Source organism: Dendrobates tinctorius, unplaced genomic scaffold, assembly GCF_039654945.1.
Source record: "Dendrobates tinctorius isolate UK_male_01 unplaced genomic scaffold, ASM3965494v1 ptg000214l, whole genome shotgun sequence".
Taxonomy (NCBI): domain Eukaryota; kingdom Metazoa; phylum Chordata; class Amphibia; order Anura; family Dendrobatidae; genus Dendrobates; species Dendrobates tinctorius.
In genome coordinates this window covers 45,385-59,694 of record NW_027361881.1, presented here as the reverse complement: position 1 = coordinate 59,694, position 14,310 = coordinate 45,385, and the positions used below count along the sequence as shown (strand labels likewise).

Sequence of the window (14,310 nt, the reverse complement as noted above, 5' to 3'; positions counted from 1 at the left end):
TTGTACATAGGGGGCAGTATTATAGTAGTTATATTCTTGTACATAGGGGGCAGTATTATAGTAGTTATATTCTTGTGTATAGGGGCAGTATTATAGTAGTTATATTCTTGTGTATAGGAGCAGTATTATAGTAGTTATATTCTTGTGTATAGGGGCAGTATTATAGTAGTTATATTCTTGTACATAGGGGCAGTATTATAGTAGTTATATTCTTGTACATAGGGGCAGTATTATAGTAGTTATATTCTTGTACATAGGGGCAGTATTATAGTAGTTATATTCTTGTACATAGGGGCAGTATTATAGTAGTTATATTCTTGTACATGGGGGGCAGTATTATAGTAGTTATATTCTTGTACATAGGAGCAGTATTATAGTAGTTATATTCTTGTACATAGGAGCAGTATTATAGTAGTTATATTCTTGTACATAGGAGCAGTATTATAGTAGTTATATTCTTGTACATAGGAGCAGTATTATAGTAGTTATATTCTTGTACATAGGAGCAGTATTATAGTAGTTATATTCTTGTACATAGGAGCAGTATTATAGTAGTTATATTCTTGTACATGGGGGGCAGTATTATAGTAGTTATATTCTTGTACATACCAGTATTATAGTAGTTATATTCTTGTACATAGGAGCAGTATTATAGTAGTTATATTCTTGTACATAGGAGCAGTATTATAGTAGTTATATTCTTGTACATAGGGGCAGTATTATAGTAGTTATATTCTTGTACATAGGAGCAGTATTATAGTAGTTATATTCTTGTACATAGGAGCAGTATTATAGTAGTTATATTCTTGTACATGGGGGGCAGTATTATAGTAGTTATATTCTTGTACATGGGGGGCAGTATTATAGTAGTTATATTCTTGTACATAGGAGCAGTATTATAGTAGTTATATTCTTGTACATAGGAGCAGTATTATAGTAGTTATATTCTTGTACATAGGGGCAGTATTATAGTAGTTATATTCTTGTACATAGGAGCAGTATTATAGTAGTTATATTCTTGTACATGGGGGGCAGTATTATAGTAGTTATATTCTTGTACATAGGAGAAGTATTATAGTAGTTATATTCTTGTACATAGGGGCAGTATTATAGTAGTTATATTCTTGTACATAGGAGAAGTATTATAGTAGTTATATTCTTGTACATAGGAGAAGTATTATAGTAGTTATATTCTTGTACATAGGAGAAGTATTATAGTAGTTATATTCTTGTACATAGGGGCAGTATTATAGTAGATATATTCTTGTACATAGGGGCAGTATTATAGTAGTTATATTCTTGTACATAGGAGCAGTATTATAGTAGTTATATTCTTGTACATAGGGGGCAGTATTATAGTAGTTATATTCTTGTACATAGGGGGCAGTATTATAGTAGTTATATTCTTGTGTATAGGGGCAGTATTATAGTAGTTATATTCTTGTGTATAGGAGCAGTATTATAGTAGTTATATTCTTGTGTATAGGGGCAGTATTATAGTAGTTATATTCTTGTACATAGGGGCAGTATTATAGTAGTTATATTCTTGTACATAGGGGCAGTATTATAGTAGTTATATTCTTGTACATAGGGGCAGTATTATAGTAGTTATATTCTTGTACATAGGGGCAGTATTATAGTAGATATATTCTTGTACATAGGGGCAGTATTATAGTAGTTATATTCTTGTACATAGGAGCAGTATTATAGTAGTTATATTCTTGTACATAGGGGGCAGTATTATAGTAGTTATATTCTTGTACATAGGGGGCAGTATTATAGTAGTTATATTCTTGTGTATAGGGGCAGTATTATAGTAGTTATATTCTTGTGTATAGGAGCAGTATTATAGTAGTTATATTCTTGTGTATAGGAGCAGTATTATAGTAGTTATATTCTTGTGTATAGGAGCAGTATTATAGTAGTTATATTCTTGTGTATAGGAGCAGTATTATAGTAGTTATATTCTTGTACATAGGAGCAGTATTATAGTAGTTATATTCTTGTGTATAGGAGCAGTATTATAGTAGTTATATTCTTGTGTATAGGAGCAGTATTATAGTAGTTATATTCTTGTGTATAGGAGCAGTATTATAGTAGTTATATTCTTGTACATAGGAGCAGTATTATAGTAGTTATATTCTTGTACATAGGGGGCAGTATTATAGTAGTTATATTCTTGTACATAGGAGCAGTATTATAGTAGTTATATTCTTGTACATAGGGGCAGTATTATAGTAGTTATATTCTTGTACATAGGAGCAGTATTATAGTAGTTATATTCTTGTACATAGGGGGCAGTATTATAGTAGTTATATTCTTGTATATAGGAGCAGTATTATAGTAGTTATATTCTTGTACATAGGGGCAGTATTATAGTAGTTATATTCTTGTATATAGGAGCAGTATTATAGTAGTTATATTCTTGTACATAGGGGCAGTATTATAGTAGTTATATTCTTGTACATAGGGGGCAGTATTATAGTAGTTATATTCTTGTACATAGGGGGCAGTATTATAGTAGTTATATTCTTGTACATAGGGGTCAGTATTATAGTGGTTATATTCTTGTACATAGGAGGCAGTATTATAGTAGTTATATTCTTGTACATAGGGGGCAGTATTATAGTAGTTATATTCTTGTACATAGGAGCAGTATTATAGTAGTTATATTCTTGTACATAGGAGCAGTATTATAGTAGTTATATTCTTGTACATAGGAGCAGTATTATAGTAGTTATATTCTTGTACATAGGGGGCAGTATTATAGTAGTTATATTCTTGTACATAGGGGGCAGTATTATAGTAGTTATATTCTTGTACATAGGAGCAGTATTATAGTAGTTATATTCTTGTACATAGGGAGCAGTATTATAGTAGTTATATTCTTGTGTATGGGGCAGTATTATAGTAGTTATATTTAGTTGATAGGTTTGTGTTTTTTATGAGGGTAGGGTCCATGTACTTGCAGGGTGTATATAGGTCATTGTTGCCACCTGACAGGTTCATGAATGGTAGTTCTTCTCATTAGCGCCACTCCCAGTACAGAATGCTCTAATCCTATGTAAATGTCACAGTTGTTACAATGTATCAGAATCCTGGACAGTGACCAGAGATCTGTTGGCTCCTGCAGTTTCTTACATGGCTCCTCTTCCTCGGGCTGTGGGCGACTGCCCTAGTTGCCCGCCGCAGTGCTGCCCCACCTTAGGTAGTGACGCGCTCTGAGCTATATGTGATTAATCCTCCATTGAGGTCACGACATGCGCGGATCAATGGTGTCAGATCTCAGGTGATGCAGGAATGTGAAAGGTTTATATAAAGAACTGAAGTAGGGGAGGAACCTGACAAGCAAGAAAGGCAGGGAGGGTGCAGCTGTGAGGGGCCGGGTGGTCTCCAGCTGGATAATGGGCACAGAGCGAGGGGTCTGCCGCTGTGCTGGGGTCAGTCACTGAAGTCGGATCATCAGGACCAGAAGTGATTCTATCCAGAGGCGAGGACACCACCGGATCATGCAGCCGTGGATGGTGATCCTCAGGGCACACACCTCTGCCGCATGGTCACCACCCTTCAGAAGCAGATGTGTCCTCATCCTCTAGAGATCAGCAAGGATCCCATCACTCACAGAAAGCGGGGATCTAACAGAGAAAGTTGGACGGCTCATTCAGTTTCCCTACAGTAATCAGCGCACAATCCACAAGGTGCGACCATTCAGTCTTGGTGGGGAGACTGAAGAACCCACCAGAGGTACCTCTATGTCAGCAATGACCACTGATGCTGTACTGCCCCTCACAAGGACTATCAGGAGAAAGATATAGGTGTACTGTGCCTTTAAGAGGAAATGCCCAGATGGCAATACAAGTGACAGCAGAATGTGCCGCCCCTGAGCGACAGCTCCAGTGACAGCAGAATGTGCCGCCCCTGAGCGACAGCTCCAGTGACAGCAGAATGTGCCGCCCCTGAGCGACAGCTCCAGTGACAGCAGAATGTGCCGCCCCTGAGCGACAGCTCCAGTGACAGCAGAATGTGCCGCCCCTGAGCGACAGCTCCAGTGACAGCAGAATGTGCCGCACCTGAGCGACAGCTCCAGAGACAGCAGAATGTGCCGCACCTGAGCGACAGCTCCAGAGACAGCAGAATGTGCCGCACCTGAGCGACAGCTCCAGAGACAGCAGAATGTGCCGCCCCTGAGCGACAGCTCCAGTGACAGCAGAATGTGCCGCCCCTGAGCGACAGCTCCAGTGACAGCAGAATGTGCCGCACCTGAGCGACAGCTCCAGTGACAGCAGAATGTGCCGCACCTGAGCGACAGCTCCAGTGACAGCAGAATGTGCCGCACCTGAGCGACAGCTCCAGTGACAGCAGAATGTGCCGCCCCTGAGCGACAGCTCCAGTGACAGCAGAATGTGCCGCCCCTGAGCGACAGCTCCAGTGACAGCAGAATGTGCCGCCCCTGAGCGACAGCTCCAGTGACAGCAGAATGTGCCGCACCTGAGCGACAGCTCCAGAGACAGCAGAATGTGCCGCACCTGAGCGACAGCTCCAGAGACAGCAGAATGTGCCGCCCCTGAGCGACAGCTCCAGAGACAGCAGAATGTGCCGCACCTGAGCGACAGCTCCAGAGACAGCAGAATGTGCCGCACCTGAGCGACAGCTCCAGAGACAGCAGAATGTGCCGCCCCTGAGCGACAGCTCCAGAGACAGCAGAATGTGCCGCACCTGAGCGACAGCTCCAGTGACAGCAGAATGTGCCGCACCTGAGCGACAGCTCCAGAGACAGCAGAATGTGCCGCCCCTGAGCGACAGCTCCAGAGACAGCAGAATGTGCCGCACCTGAGCGACAGCTCCAGAGACAGCAGAATGTGCCGCACCTGAGCGACAGCTCCAGAGACAGCAGAATGTGCCGCACCTGAGCGACAGCTCCAGTGACAGCAGAATGTGCCGCACCTGAGCGACAGCTCCAGAGACAGCAGAATGTGCCGCACCTGAGCGACAGCTCCAGAGACAGCAGAATGTGCCGCCCCTGAGCGACAGCTCCAGTGACAGCAGAATGTGCCGCCCCTGAGCGACAGCTCCAGTGACAGCAGAATGTGCCGCACCTGAGCGACAGCTCCAGAGACAGCAGAATGTGCCGCACCTGAGCGACAGCTCCAGTGACAGCAGAATGTGCCGCACCTGAGCGACAGCTCCAGTGACAGCAGAATGTGCCGCACCTGAGCGACAGCTCCAGAGACAGCAGAATGTGCCGCACCTGAGCGACAGCTCCAGAGACAGCAGAATGTGCCGCACCTGAGCGACAGCTCCAGTGACAGCAGAATGTGCCGCACCTGAGCGACAGCTCCAGTGACAGCAGAATGTGCCGCACCTGAGCGACAGCTCCAGTGACAGCAGAATGTGCCGCACCTGAGCGACAGCTCCAGTGACAGCAGAATGTGCCGCACCTGAGCGACAGCTCCAGAGACAGCAGAATGTGCCGCACCTGAGCGACAGCTCCAGTGACAGCAGAATGTGCCGCACCTGAGCGACAGCTCCAGTGACAGCAGAATGTGCCGCACCTGAGCGACAGCTCCAGTGACAGCAGAATGTGCCGCACCTGAGCGACCGCTCCAGTGACAGCACAATGTGCCGCACCTGAGCGACAGCTCCAGTGACAGCACAATGTGCCGCACCTGAGCGACAGCTCCAGTGACAGCAGAGAGTGACCGCTCCATCCTGCAGGTGACAAGGCCTCAGATGTCAGCCATCAGCGGCGCCACACGTACAGTTACAATCCTGGGGGATAAGAGTCAGCACAGGATGACGGGAAATGCTGGGACTTGTCCTCCCACACCCCATCTGCCAGCAATTCCTCATACAGGCGCAGTCCCTGGTGTATGGCGAGACGTTCCGCTCCGTCCTCCTCTGTCTGTCAGTTACTCATCTCTGCTTGCTGGAGTGATTGGAATCATCCTCCTGTCCAGTCGGAGGCTGAGCTGTGTACTGATTCCTGCACATTACTACATGCAGATAATAATGCCGCACAGAATGCAGCAGTGCCGCGCTACTGTCTGCTGAAATGGCGGATGCCGGACTGGAAAAAGCATCTACTAAGGCCTGTTCCACACTTCTGTCTCTTTGCCATCAGTCACAATCCGTGAAAAGACAGATCCAGAGGAAAGGAAAGGAAAGGAAAGGAAAGGAAAGGAAAGGAAAGGAAAGGAAAGGAAAGGAAAGGAAAGGAAAGGAAAGGAAAGGAAAGGAAAGGAAAGGAAAGGAAAGGAAAGGAAAGGAAAGGAAAGGAAAGGAAAGGAAAGGAAAGGAAAGGAAAGGAAAGGATTGGATTGGATTTCAGTGGCAGAAAGGATTTTGGGGTTAATATAAATGAATGGAAAAAACGGAATCCGTCGCTGGATTCCATCATATGACGGACGGCAATGGATCCGTCACCCATAGGTGTCCATTCTAGCAGACGACGGATCCGTCGCTGTCTGACTTTTCAACGGAGACAAAAAACGTTCCTATGGACGTTGTCTCTGGCCGATGGACACAGATTTTCCGACGGATCCGTCACAATCCTTCGCTAATACAAGTCAATGAGAAAAAAACGGATCCAGCAACGGATTGTGATTGATGCAAAAAGACTGAAGTTTGAAGCAGGCCTAACATCCCACAAAGATGGAGACCGTACAGCTCGACATCAGCGGCTGACGATGAGCCGTCCGGCTTCCATCACCCGCCTCCTCCTCCCGGTGACCTAGTTCTGCCAGAATCCAGCAGCGGGGAGCCAGCGCGGCCACTCTATTCATTGCTACCTGGAATCTTCACTTTCCCGAAAAAAAGGGGAACAGTGAGCAGCTGAGGCGGATAACCGCTTCCCCCAATGTGGCGGCACAGGTACACACCGGGCATTGTTCCTGCAGCTCCTGGACCTGGCACAGGAGGATTATGGGCTTAACCCTTAATGCAGCCCATTCACAGCATTGTGATAAGCTGAAGACCCCCGAGACGGCAGCGGCAGGCCACAAGATAGGAGAAGGCGCGGACCCCAAATCATGGCCCTCATGTAATGACGAGAGGTGGCCATCTGATGGCCGGGCCCTAGCAGCGCGTCATGTAGGAGTCGGTCCATCCGCCATGTCGGGGCAGCGACCAGGGCTCCATCCACTCACCGCAGCCTCACACCAAGGGAATTCACTGTGCTTCTACAACGGGCACATGACAACACTGACGCGACTCTGGTCCTAGGGACCCATCACTCAGCTGGCCGGATCCTCAGTATTGACACAGATAATAAAAGCCGCATAATCACTTCAACATGAGGGGCCATAAAACTGGTCAACATGGGTGTCAGTGGGCGTGGGTGGGTATGGTGAACTGGGTGCGTAGAAACAGGATACAGGGAGGACACGGCTGTATACAGAACCAAGATAAAGGCCTGCCATCTGTTGGGGGGCATAAGGGCGCCAGGACACAGGCCCGGGGGCATAAGGGCGCCAGGACACAGGCCCGGGGGCATAAGGGCGCCAGGACACAGGCCCGGGGGCATAAGGGCGCCAGGACACAGGCCCGGGGGCATAAGGGCGCCAGGACACAGGCCCGGGGGCATAAGGGCGCCAGGACACAGGCCCGGGGGCATAAGGGCGCCAGGACACAGGCCCGGGGGCATAAGGGCGCCAGGACACAGGCCCGGGGGCATAAGGGCGCCAGGACACAGGCCCGGGGGCATAAGGGCGCCAGGACACAGGCCCGGGGGCATAAGGGCGCCAGGACACAGGCCCGGGGGCATAAGGGCGCCAGGACACAGGCCCGGGGGCATAAGGGCGCCAGGACACAGGCCCGGGGGCATAAGGGCGCCAGGACACAGGCCCGGGGGCATAAGGGCGCCGGGACACAGGCCCGGGGGCATAAGGGCGCCGGGACACAGGCCCGGGGGCATAAGGGCGCCGGGACACAGGCCCGGGGGCATAAGGGCGCCGGGACACAGGCCCGGGGGCATAAGGGCGCCGGGACACAGGCCCGGGGGCATAAGGGCGCCGGGACACAGGCCCGGGGGCATAAGGGCGCCGGGACACAGGCCCGGGGGCATAAGGGCGCCGGGACACAGGCCCGGGGGCATAAGGGCGCCGGGACACAGGCCCGGGGGCATAAGGGCGCCAGGACACAGGCCCGGGGGCATAAGGGCGCCAGGACACAGGCCCGGGGGCATAAGGGCGCCAGGACGAAGTCTAGTGACAGCCTGTGAGGTCTATGGTGAGCGGTAACAGTGCCGGCCCGAGCTCTCGCGGCTGTATTCCTGTTCGGTCCATTCACACAGAATCCGATATTTGCTTTCCCTGACACGCAGTCAGAATAATCTATTGTTCTGTGGGACGATGGCGATTCTCAGAATCTGAACGCCCAGAAGTCAAACACAAAAACACAAAACCACAATGTAGAATTAGACACGGTCCGGGCACGGGTTCTCCGGGTGCAGCATTAACTTATACAGAGCTGAACTCATAGTGCTGCACTAATGCACTGTCCCCCCTGAAAATCACCCCGGTCACGGCAAGCTCTCTACACGAAGGCTTCGCTTTAAAAGGGTCAGGAGCACATGATGGAGGATGGTGACCCCACACAGTAAGACCCCCGAGCTGTGCAGTCACATACTGTATGGGGGCTGCACAGGCTGATTGTGCCCCATAAGATCAGCTGTAATCATGGGGCGACCTGGCAGCGGGCATCAAGGGTAACGAGGACTAATCTCAATGGTCAGTACAACGCAGGACGCGCCGGCTCCTCCAGACAGACGATCAGGATATTGGACCTAGGGGCCCAGACTCCACCATATTATCAGACCCCGGGTCGGCCCTTATCTGGCGCCCAGACCACACGACACAACCAAGAAGCTTCTAGGACGGACGCGGTGCTCTGACTGCTCACTTATCTCGCTGGATTATATGTTTAAGAACAGGTTTATCTGGAGGAGCAGGAGGCGTCCAGAAAAGCTCCGCCACCGAGGCCGAAACACAGCGGCAACCGTCATACGTAGCCGGGAAGAAGTGTCAATCACCCCAAACCCATGACACCACGCCTGTGACCTGTGTGATTGCTAATGAGGAGACCAGTGCCCCGGACAGAACCTCTGCATGCCAAGGACCCTTACCCTGAATACGGCGCCAAACCATCCATGCCTGCCCCACATTGTAGCACAGTAGCATGAAAACATCACCAGAGAGGCCTAGCCGCCCGACTCCACCGGCCAGCGGGGGGGGGCCCAGTCGCCCGACTCCACCGGCCAGCGGGGGGGGGGGCCCAGTCGCCCGACTCCACCGGCCAGCGGGGGGGGGGGCCCAGTCGCCCGACTCCACCGGCCAGCGGTGGGGGGGGGGGGGAGCCCAGTCGCCCGACTCCACCGGCCAGCGGGGGGGGGGGGGGGAGCCCAGTCGCCCGACTCCACCGGCCAGCGGGGGGGGGGGCCCAGTCGCCCGACTTTCTAAGCATGAGAGAATGACTCATGGTTCGGACAAATATCCTGCTGAAAATACGGGGCTCGCCAGAAGTTGGTGACTCCAGTACTGTGATTGTCTGAGATTCAGCAGCAGGACGACCTGTGATATCTGACCTCGTTAGATCGGGGCCACAAGATGGAAGGAGGGGGGTTCAGTGGTCAGGATGAATGGACCCTCACATGAGTAGGTAATTACAGGTAACATTAGATCCATCACCTGTACAGAAGCGCTATCCGAGGGCAGAGACTCGCAGCGGATGTGGCACAAACCACAGAGCCGCTGACTGGTGGCTCCATCTGTTGGGTGCGAACTGCGCAGAGACTAAGTGGCGCTCGTGCCGGTCATCACGGCTGCGCGTCTCCCTGTAATATCACCAACACATGTGATGGCAGCGCTCCGCAGGACAAACCACGAGGACACTGCACCCCACTTACACCCAATCAGGGAGGTCTGGGGGGACGCAGCACCTGCCACATCTCATTATCCAGCAGATGTACACAGCGCAGCTGGCGCCCGCGGACATGACAGCCTGACAATTGCTGCTGCCTGCCAGCGAGCCACTGACCATGACAGCTGAGCAGCTCCTCACACTGAGAAGTGAGGCACCAAACACCTCAAACCACCAGCACGCAACACCGGCAACTCTGGGGCCGACGACGCAGGGGGCGAGGGGCAGCGCAGACTACCCGGACCCTGTGAAGACAGTGCTGTGAAGCGCTGGGTGGATGAACAACACTCACATCCTTTATCATCATGGGGTGTAATAAAAATAATCCACCGATGACCCCCCCCGCCATCCATGAGGACCCCCCGACCCCTCGTCTCTATGATCGGCCCCAGGACGCACTGCATTCACTATACATGATACAATCCCCCCAGGTGAGGGTGGAGCCAAGATCGGGGGCCGCAAACACAACACACACGTGTATATACACACCCTGCTCATATACCACGCATCACCATCATGTCCTGTATGTAATAGGTGTGATCAGTGCCGGTGTGTACCCCCCAGGTGTGACCAGTGCCGGTGTGTACCCCCCAGGTGTGACCAGTGCCCGGTGTGTACCCCCCAGGTGTGACCAGTGCCGGTGTGTACCCCCCAGGTGTGACCAGTGCCCGGTGTGTACCCCCCAGGTGTGACCAGTGCCGGTGTGTACCCCCCAGGTGTGATCAGTGCCGGTGTGTACCCCCCAGGTGTGACCAGTGCCCGGTGTGTACCCCCCAGGTGTGACCAGTGCCCGGTGTGTACCCCCCAGGTGTGACCAGTGCCCGGTGTGTACCCCCCAGGTGTGACCAGTGCCGGTGTGTACCCCCCAGGTGTGACCAGTGCCGGTGTGTACCCCCCAGGTGTGACCAGTGCCCGGTGTGTACCCCCCAGGTGTGACCAGTGCCGGTGTGTACCCCCCAGGTGTGATCAGTGCCGGTGTGTACCCCCCAGGTGTGACCAGTGCCCGGTGTGTACCCCCCAGGTGTGACCAGTGCCCGGTGTCTACCCCCCAGGTGTGACCAGTGCCGGTGTCTACCCCCCAGGTGTGACCAGTGCCGGTGTCTACCCCCCAGGTGTGACCAGTGCCGGTGTCTACCCCCCAGGTGTGACCAGTGCCGGTGTCTACCCCCCAGGTGTGACCAGTGCCGGTGTCTACCCCCCAGGTGTGACCAGTGCCGGTGTCTACCCCCCAGGTGTGACCAGTGCCGGTGTCTACCCCCCAGGTGTGACCAGTGCCGGTGTCTACCCCCCAGGTGTGACCAGTGCCGGTGTCTACCCCCCAGGTGTGACCAGTGCCGGTGTCTACCCCCCAGGTGTGACCAGTGCCGGTGTCTACCCCCCAGGTGTGACCAGTGCCGGTGTCTACCCCCCAGGTGTGACCAGTGCCGGTGTCTACCCCCCAGGTGTGACCAGTGCCGGTGTGTACCCCCCAGGTGTGACCAGTGCCGGTGTGTACCCCCCAGGTGTGACCAGTGCCGGTGTGTACCCCCCAGGTGTGACCAGTGCCGGTGTGTACCCCCCAGGTGTGACCAGTGCCGGTGTGTACCCCCCAGGTGTGACCAGTGCCGGTGTGTACCCCCCAGGTGTGACCAGTGCCCGGTGTCTACCCCCCAGGTGTGACCAGTGCCCGGTGTCTACCCCCCAGGTGTGACCAGTGCCCGGTGTCTACCCCCCAGGTGTGACCAGTGCCCGGTGTCTACCCCCCAGGTGTGACCAGTGCCCGGTGTCTACCCCCCAGGTGTGACCAGTGCCCGGTGTCTACCCCCCAGGTGTGACCAGTGCCGGTGTGTACCCCCCAGGTGTGACCAGTGCCGGTGTCTACCCCCCAGGTGTGACCAGTGCCGGTGTCTACCCCCCAGGTGTGACCAGTGCCGGTGTCTACCCCCCAGGTGTGACCAGTGCCGGTGTGTACCCCCCAGGTGTGACCAGTGCCGGTGTCTACCCCCCAGGTGTGACCAGTGCCGGTGTGACCCCCCAGGTGTGACCAGTGCCGGTGTCTACCCCCCAGGTGTGACCAGTGCCGGTGTGTACCCCCCAGGTGTGACCAGTGCCGGTGTCTACCCCCCAGGTGTGACCAGTGCCGGTGTGTACCCCCCAGGTGTGACCAGTGCCGGTGTCTACCCCCCAGGTGTGACCAGTGCCGGTGTCTACCCCCCAGGTGTGACCAGTGCCGGTGTCTACCCCCCAGGTGTGACCAGTGCCCGGTGTGTACCCCCCAGGTGTGACCAGTGCCGGTGTGTACCCCCCAGGTGTGACCAGTGCCGGTGTCTACCCCCCAGGTGTGACCAGTGCCGGTGTGACCCCCCAGGTGAAGCCTCCTCGCACTCACCTCCGCCTTCAGCTCGCTGCCCCCCAGCAGGTGGTATCTATGGGGCAGGCGGCGCACGTTGTGCAGGAGTCGCTGCAGCCGCTTCCCCCCCATGTTCCCCGGGGACACGAGCGGCGGCTCCGGAGGGAGAGGGGCGGGGGGCTCCGGACTATACCTGGGACAGGTGAGCGCGGCCCCGCCCTCCTCCAGCAGGTGCCGGCCCATCCCGGAGCCCGAGCACTGGGGACAGGAGGAGGAGGCCATGCCGGGAGGAGGAAGAGGAGGCCGGGGAGAGCAGCTCCTCATCACCGGCCGCACCGCGCATGTGCGGAGCCAGCACCGAGGCTGCGGCGGAGCCCGAGGAGGGATCTACAGAGCATCGCCCCCAACACTGCAGAGCATCGCCCCCAACACTGCAGAGCATCGCCCCCAACACTGCAGAGCATCGCCCCCAATCACTGCAGAGCATCGCCCCCAACACTGCAGAGCATCGCCCCCATCCCTGCAGAGCATCGCCCCCAACACTGCAGAGCATCGCCCCCATCCCTGCAGAGCATCGCCCCCCAATCCCTGCAGAGCATCGCCCCCAACACTGCAGAGCATCGCCCCCATCCCTGCAGAGCATCGCCCCCATCCCTGCAGAGCATCGCCCCCAACACTGCAGAGCATCGCCCCCAACACTGCAGAGCATCGCCCCCATCCCTGCAGAGCATCGCCCCCCTATCACTGCAGAGCATCGCCCCCATCCCTGCAGAGCATCGCCCCCCTATCACTGCAGAGCATCGCCCCCAACACTGCAGAGCATCGCCCCCATCCCTGCAGAGCATCGCCCCCCTATCACTGCAGAGCATCGCCCCCAACACTGCAGAGCATCGCCCCCATCCCTGCAGAGCATCGCCCCCAACACTGCAGAGCATCGCCCCCAACACTGCAGAGCATCGCCCCCATCCCTGCAGAGCATCGCCCCCCTATCACTGCAGAGCATCGCCCCCATCCCTGCAGAGCATCGCCCCCCTATCACTGCAGAGCATCGCCCCCAACACTGCAGAGCATCGCCCCCATCCCTGCAGAGCATCGCCCCCCTATCACTGCAGAGCATCGCCCCCAACACTGCAGAGCATCGCCCCCATCCCTGCAGAGCATCGCCCCCCAATCCCTGCAGAGCATCGCCCCCATCCCTGCAGAGCATCGCCCCCCTATCACTGCAGAGCATCGCCCCCAACACTGCAGAGCATCGCCCCCATCCCTGCAGAGCATCGCCCCCATCACTGCAGAGCATCGCCCCCAACACTGCAGAGCATCGCCCCCATCCCTGCAGAGCATCGCCCCCATCCCTGCAGAGCATCGCCCCCAACACTGCAGAGCATCGCCCCCAACACTGCAGAGCATCGCCCCCATCCCTGCAGAGCATCGCCCCCATCCCTGCAGAGCATCGCCCCCCTATCACTGCAGAGCATCGCCCCCAATCACTGCAGAGCATCGCCCCCAACACTGCAGAGCATCGCCCCCATCCCTGCAGAGCATCGCCCCCAACACTGCAGAGCATCGCCCCCAATCCCTGCAGAGCATCGCCCCCAACACTGCAGAGCATCGCCCCCAACACTGCAGAGCATCGCCCCCATCCCTGCAGAGCATCGCCCCCCTATCACTGCAGAGCATCGCCCCCAATCCCTGCACAGCATCGCCCCCATCACTGCAGAGCATCGCCCCCAATCACTGCAGAGCATCGCCCCCATCACTGCAGAGCATCGCCCCCATCCCTGCAGAGCATCGCCCCCATCCCTGCAGAGCATCGCCCCCATCCCTGCAGAGCATCGCCCCCATCCCTGCAGAGCATCGCCCCCATCCCTGCAGAGCATCGCCCCCAACACTGCAGAGCATCGCCCCCAATCCCTGCAGAGCATCGCCCCCATCCCTGCAGAGCATCGCCCCCAACACTGCAGAGCATCGCCCCCATCCCTGCAGAGCATCGCCCCTATCACTGCAGAGCATCGCCCCCAACACTGCAGAGCATCGCCCCCATCCCTGCAGAGCATCGCCCCCATCCC

General features: G+C 54.8%; 1 protein-coding gene across 1 annotated transcript in view; it reads right to left on the bottom strand.

Annotated features, from left to right (window-relative positions):
* ATP2C2 (ATPase secretory pathway Ca2+ transporting 2) overlaps positions 1 to 12,602 on the bottom strand; it is a 51,364-nt gene extending 38,762 nt beyond the window's left edge. Inside the window, exon 1 of the mRNA XM_073554863.1 lies at positions 12,284 to 12,602. Coding sequence (XP_073410964.1) covers positions 12,284 to 12,568 — 285 coding nt within the window. The 5' untranslated portion in view covers positions 12,569 to 12,602. The remainder of the gene's footprint in view (positions 1 to 12,283) is intronic.
* Positions 12,603 to 14,310: the final 1,708 nt, after the last annotated feature.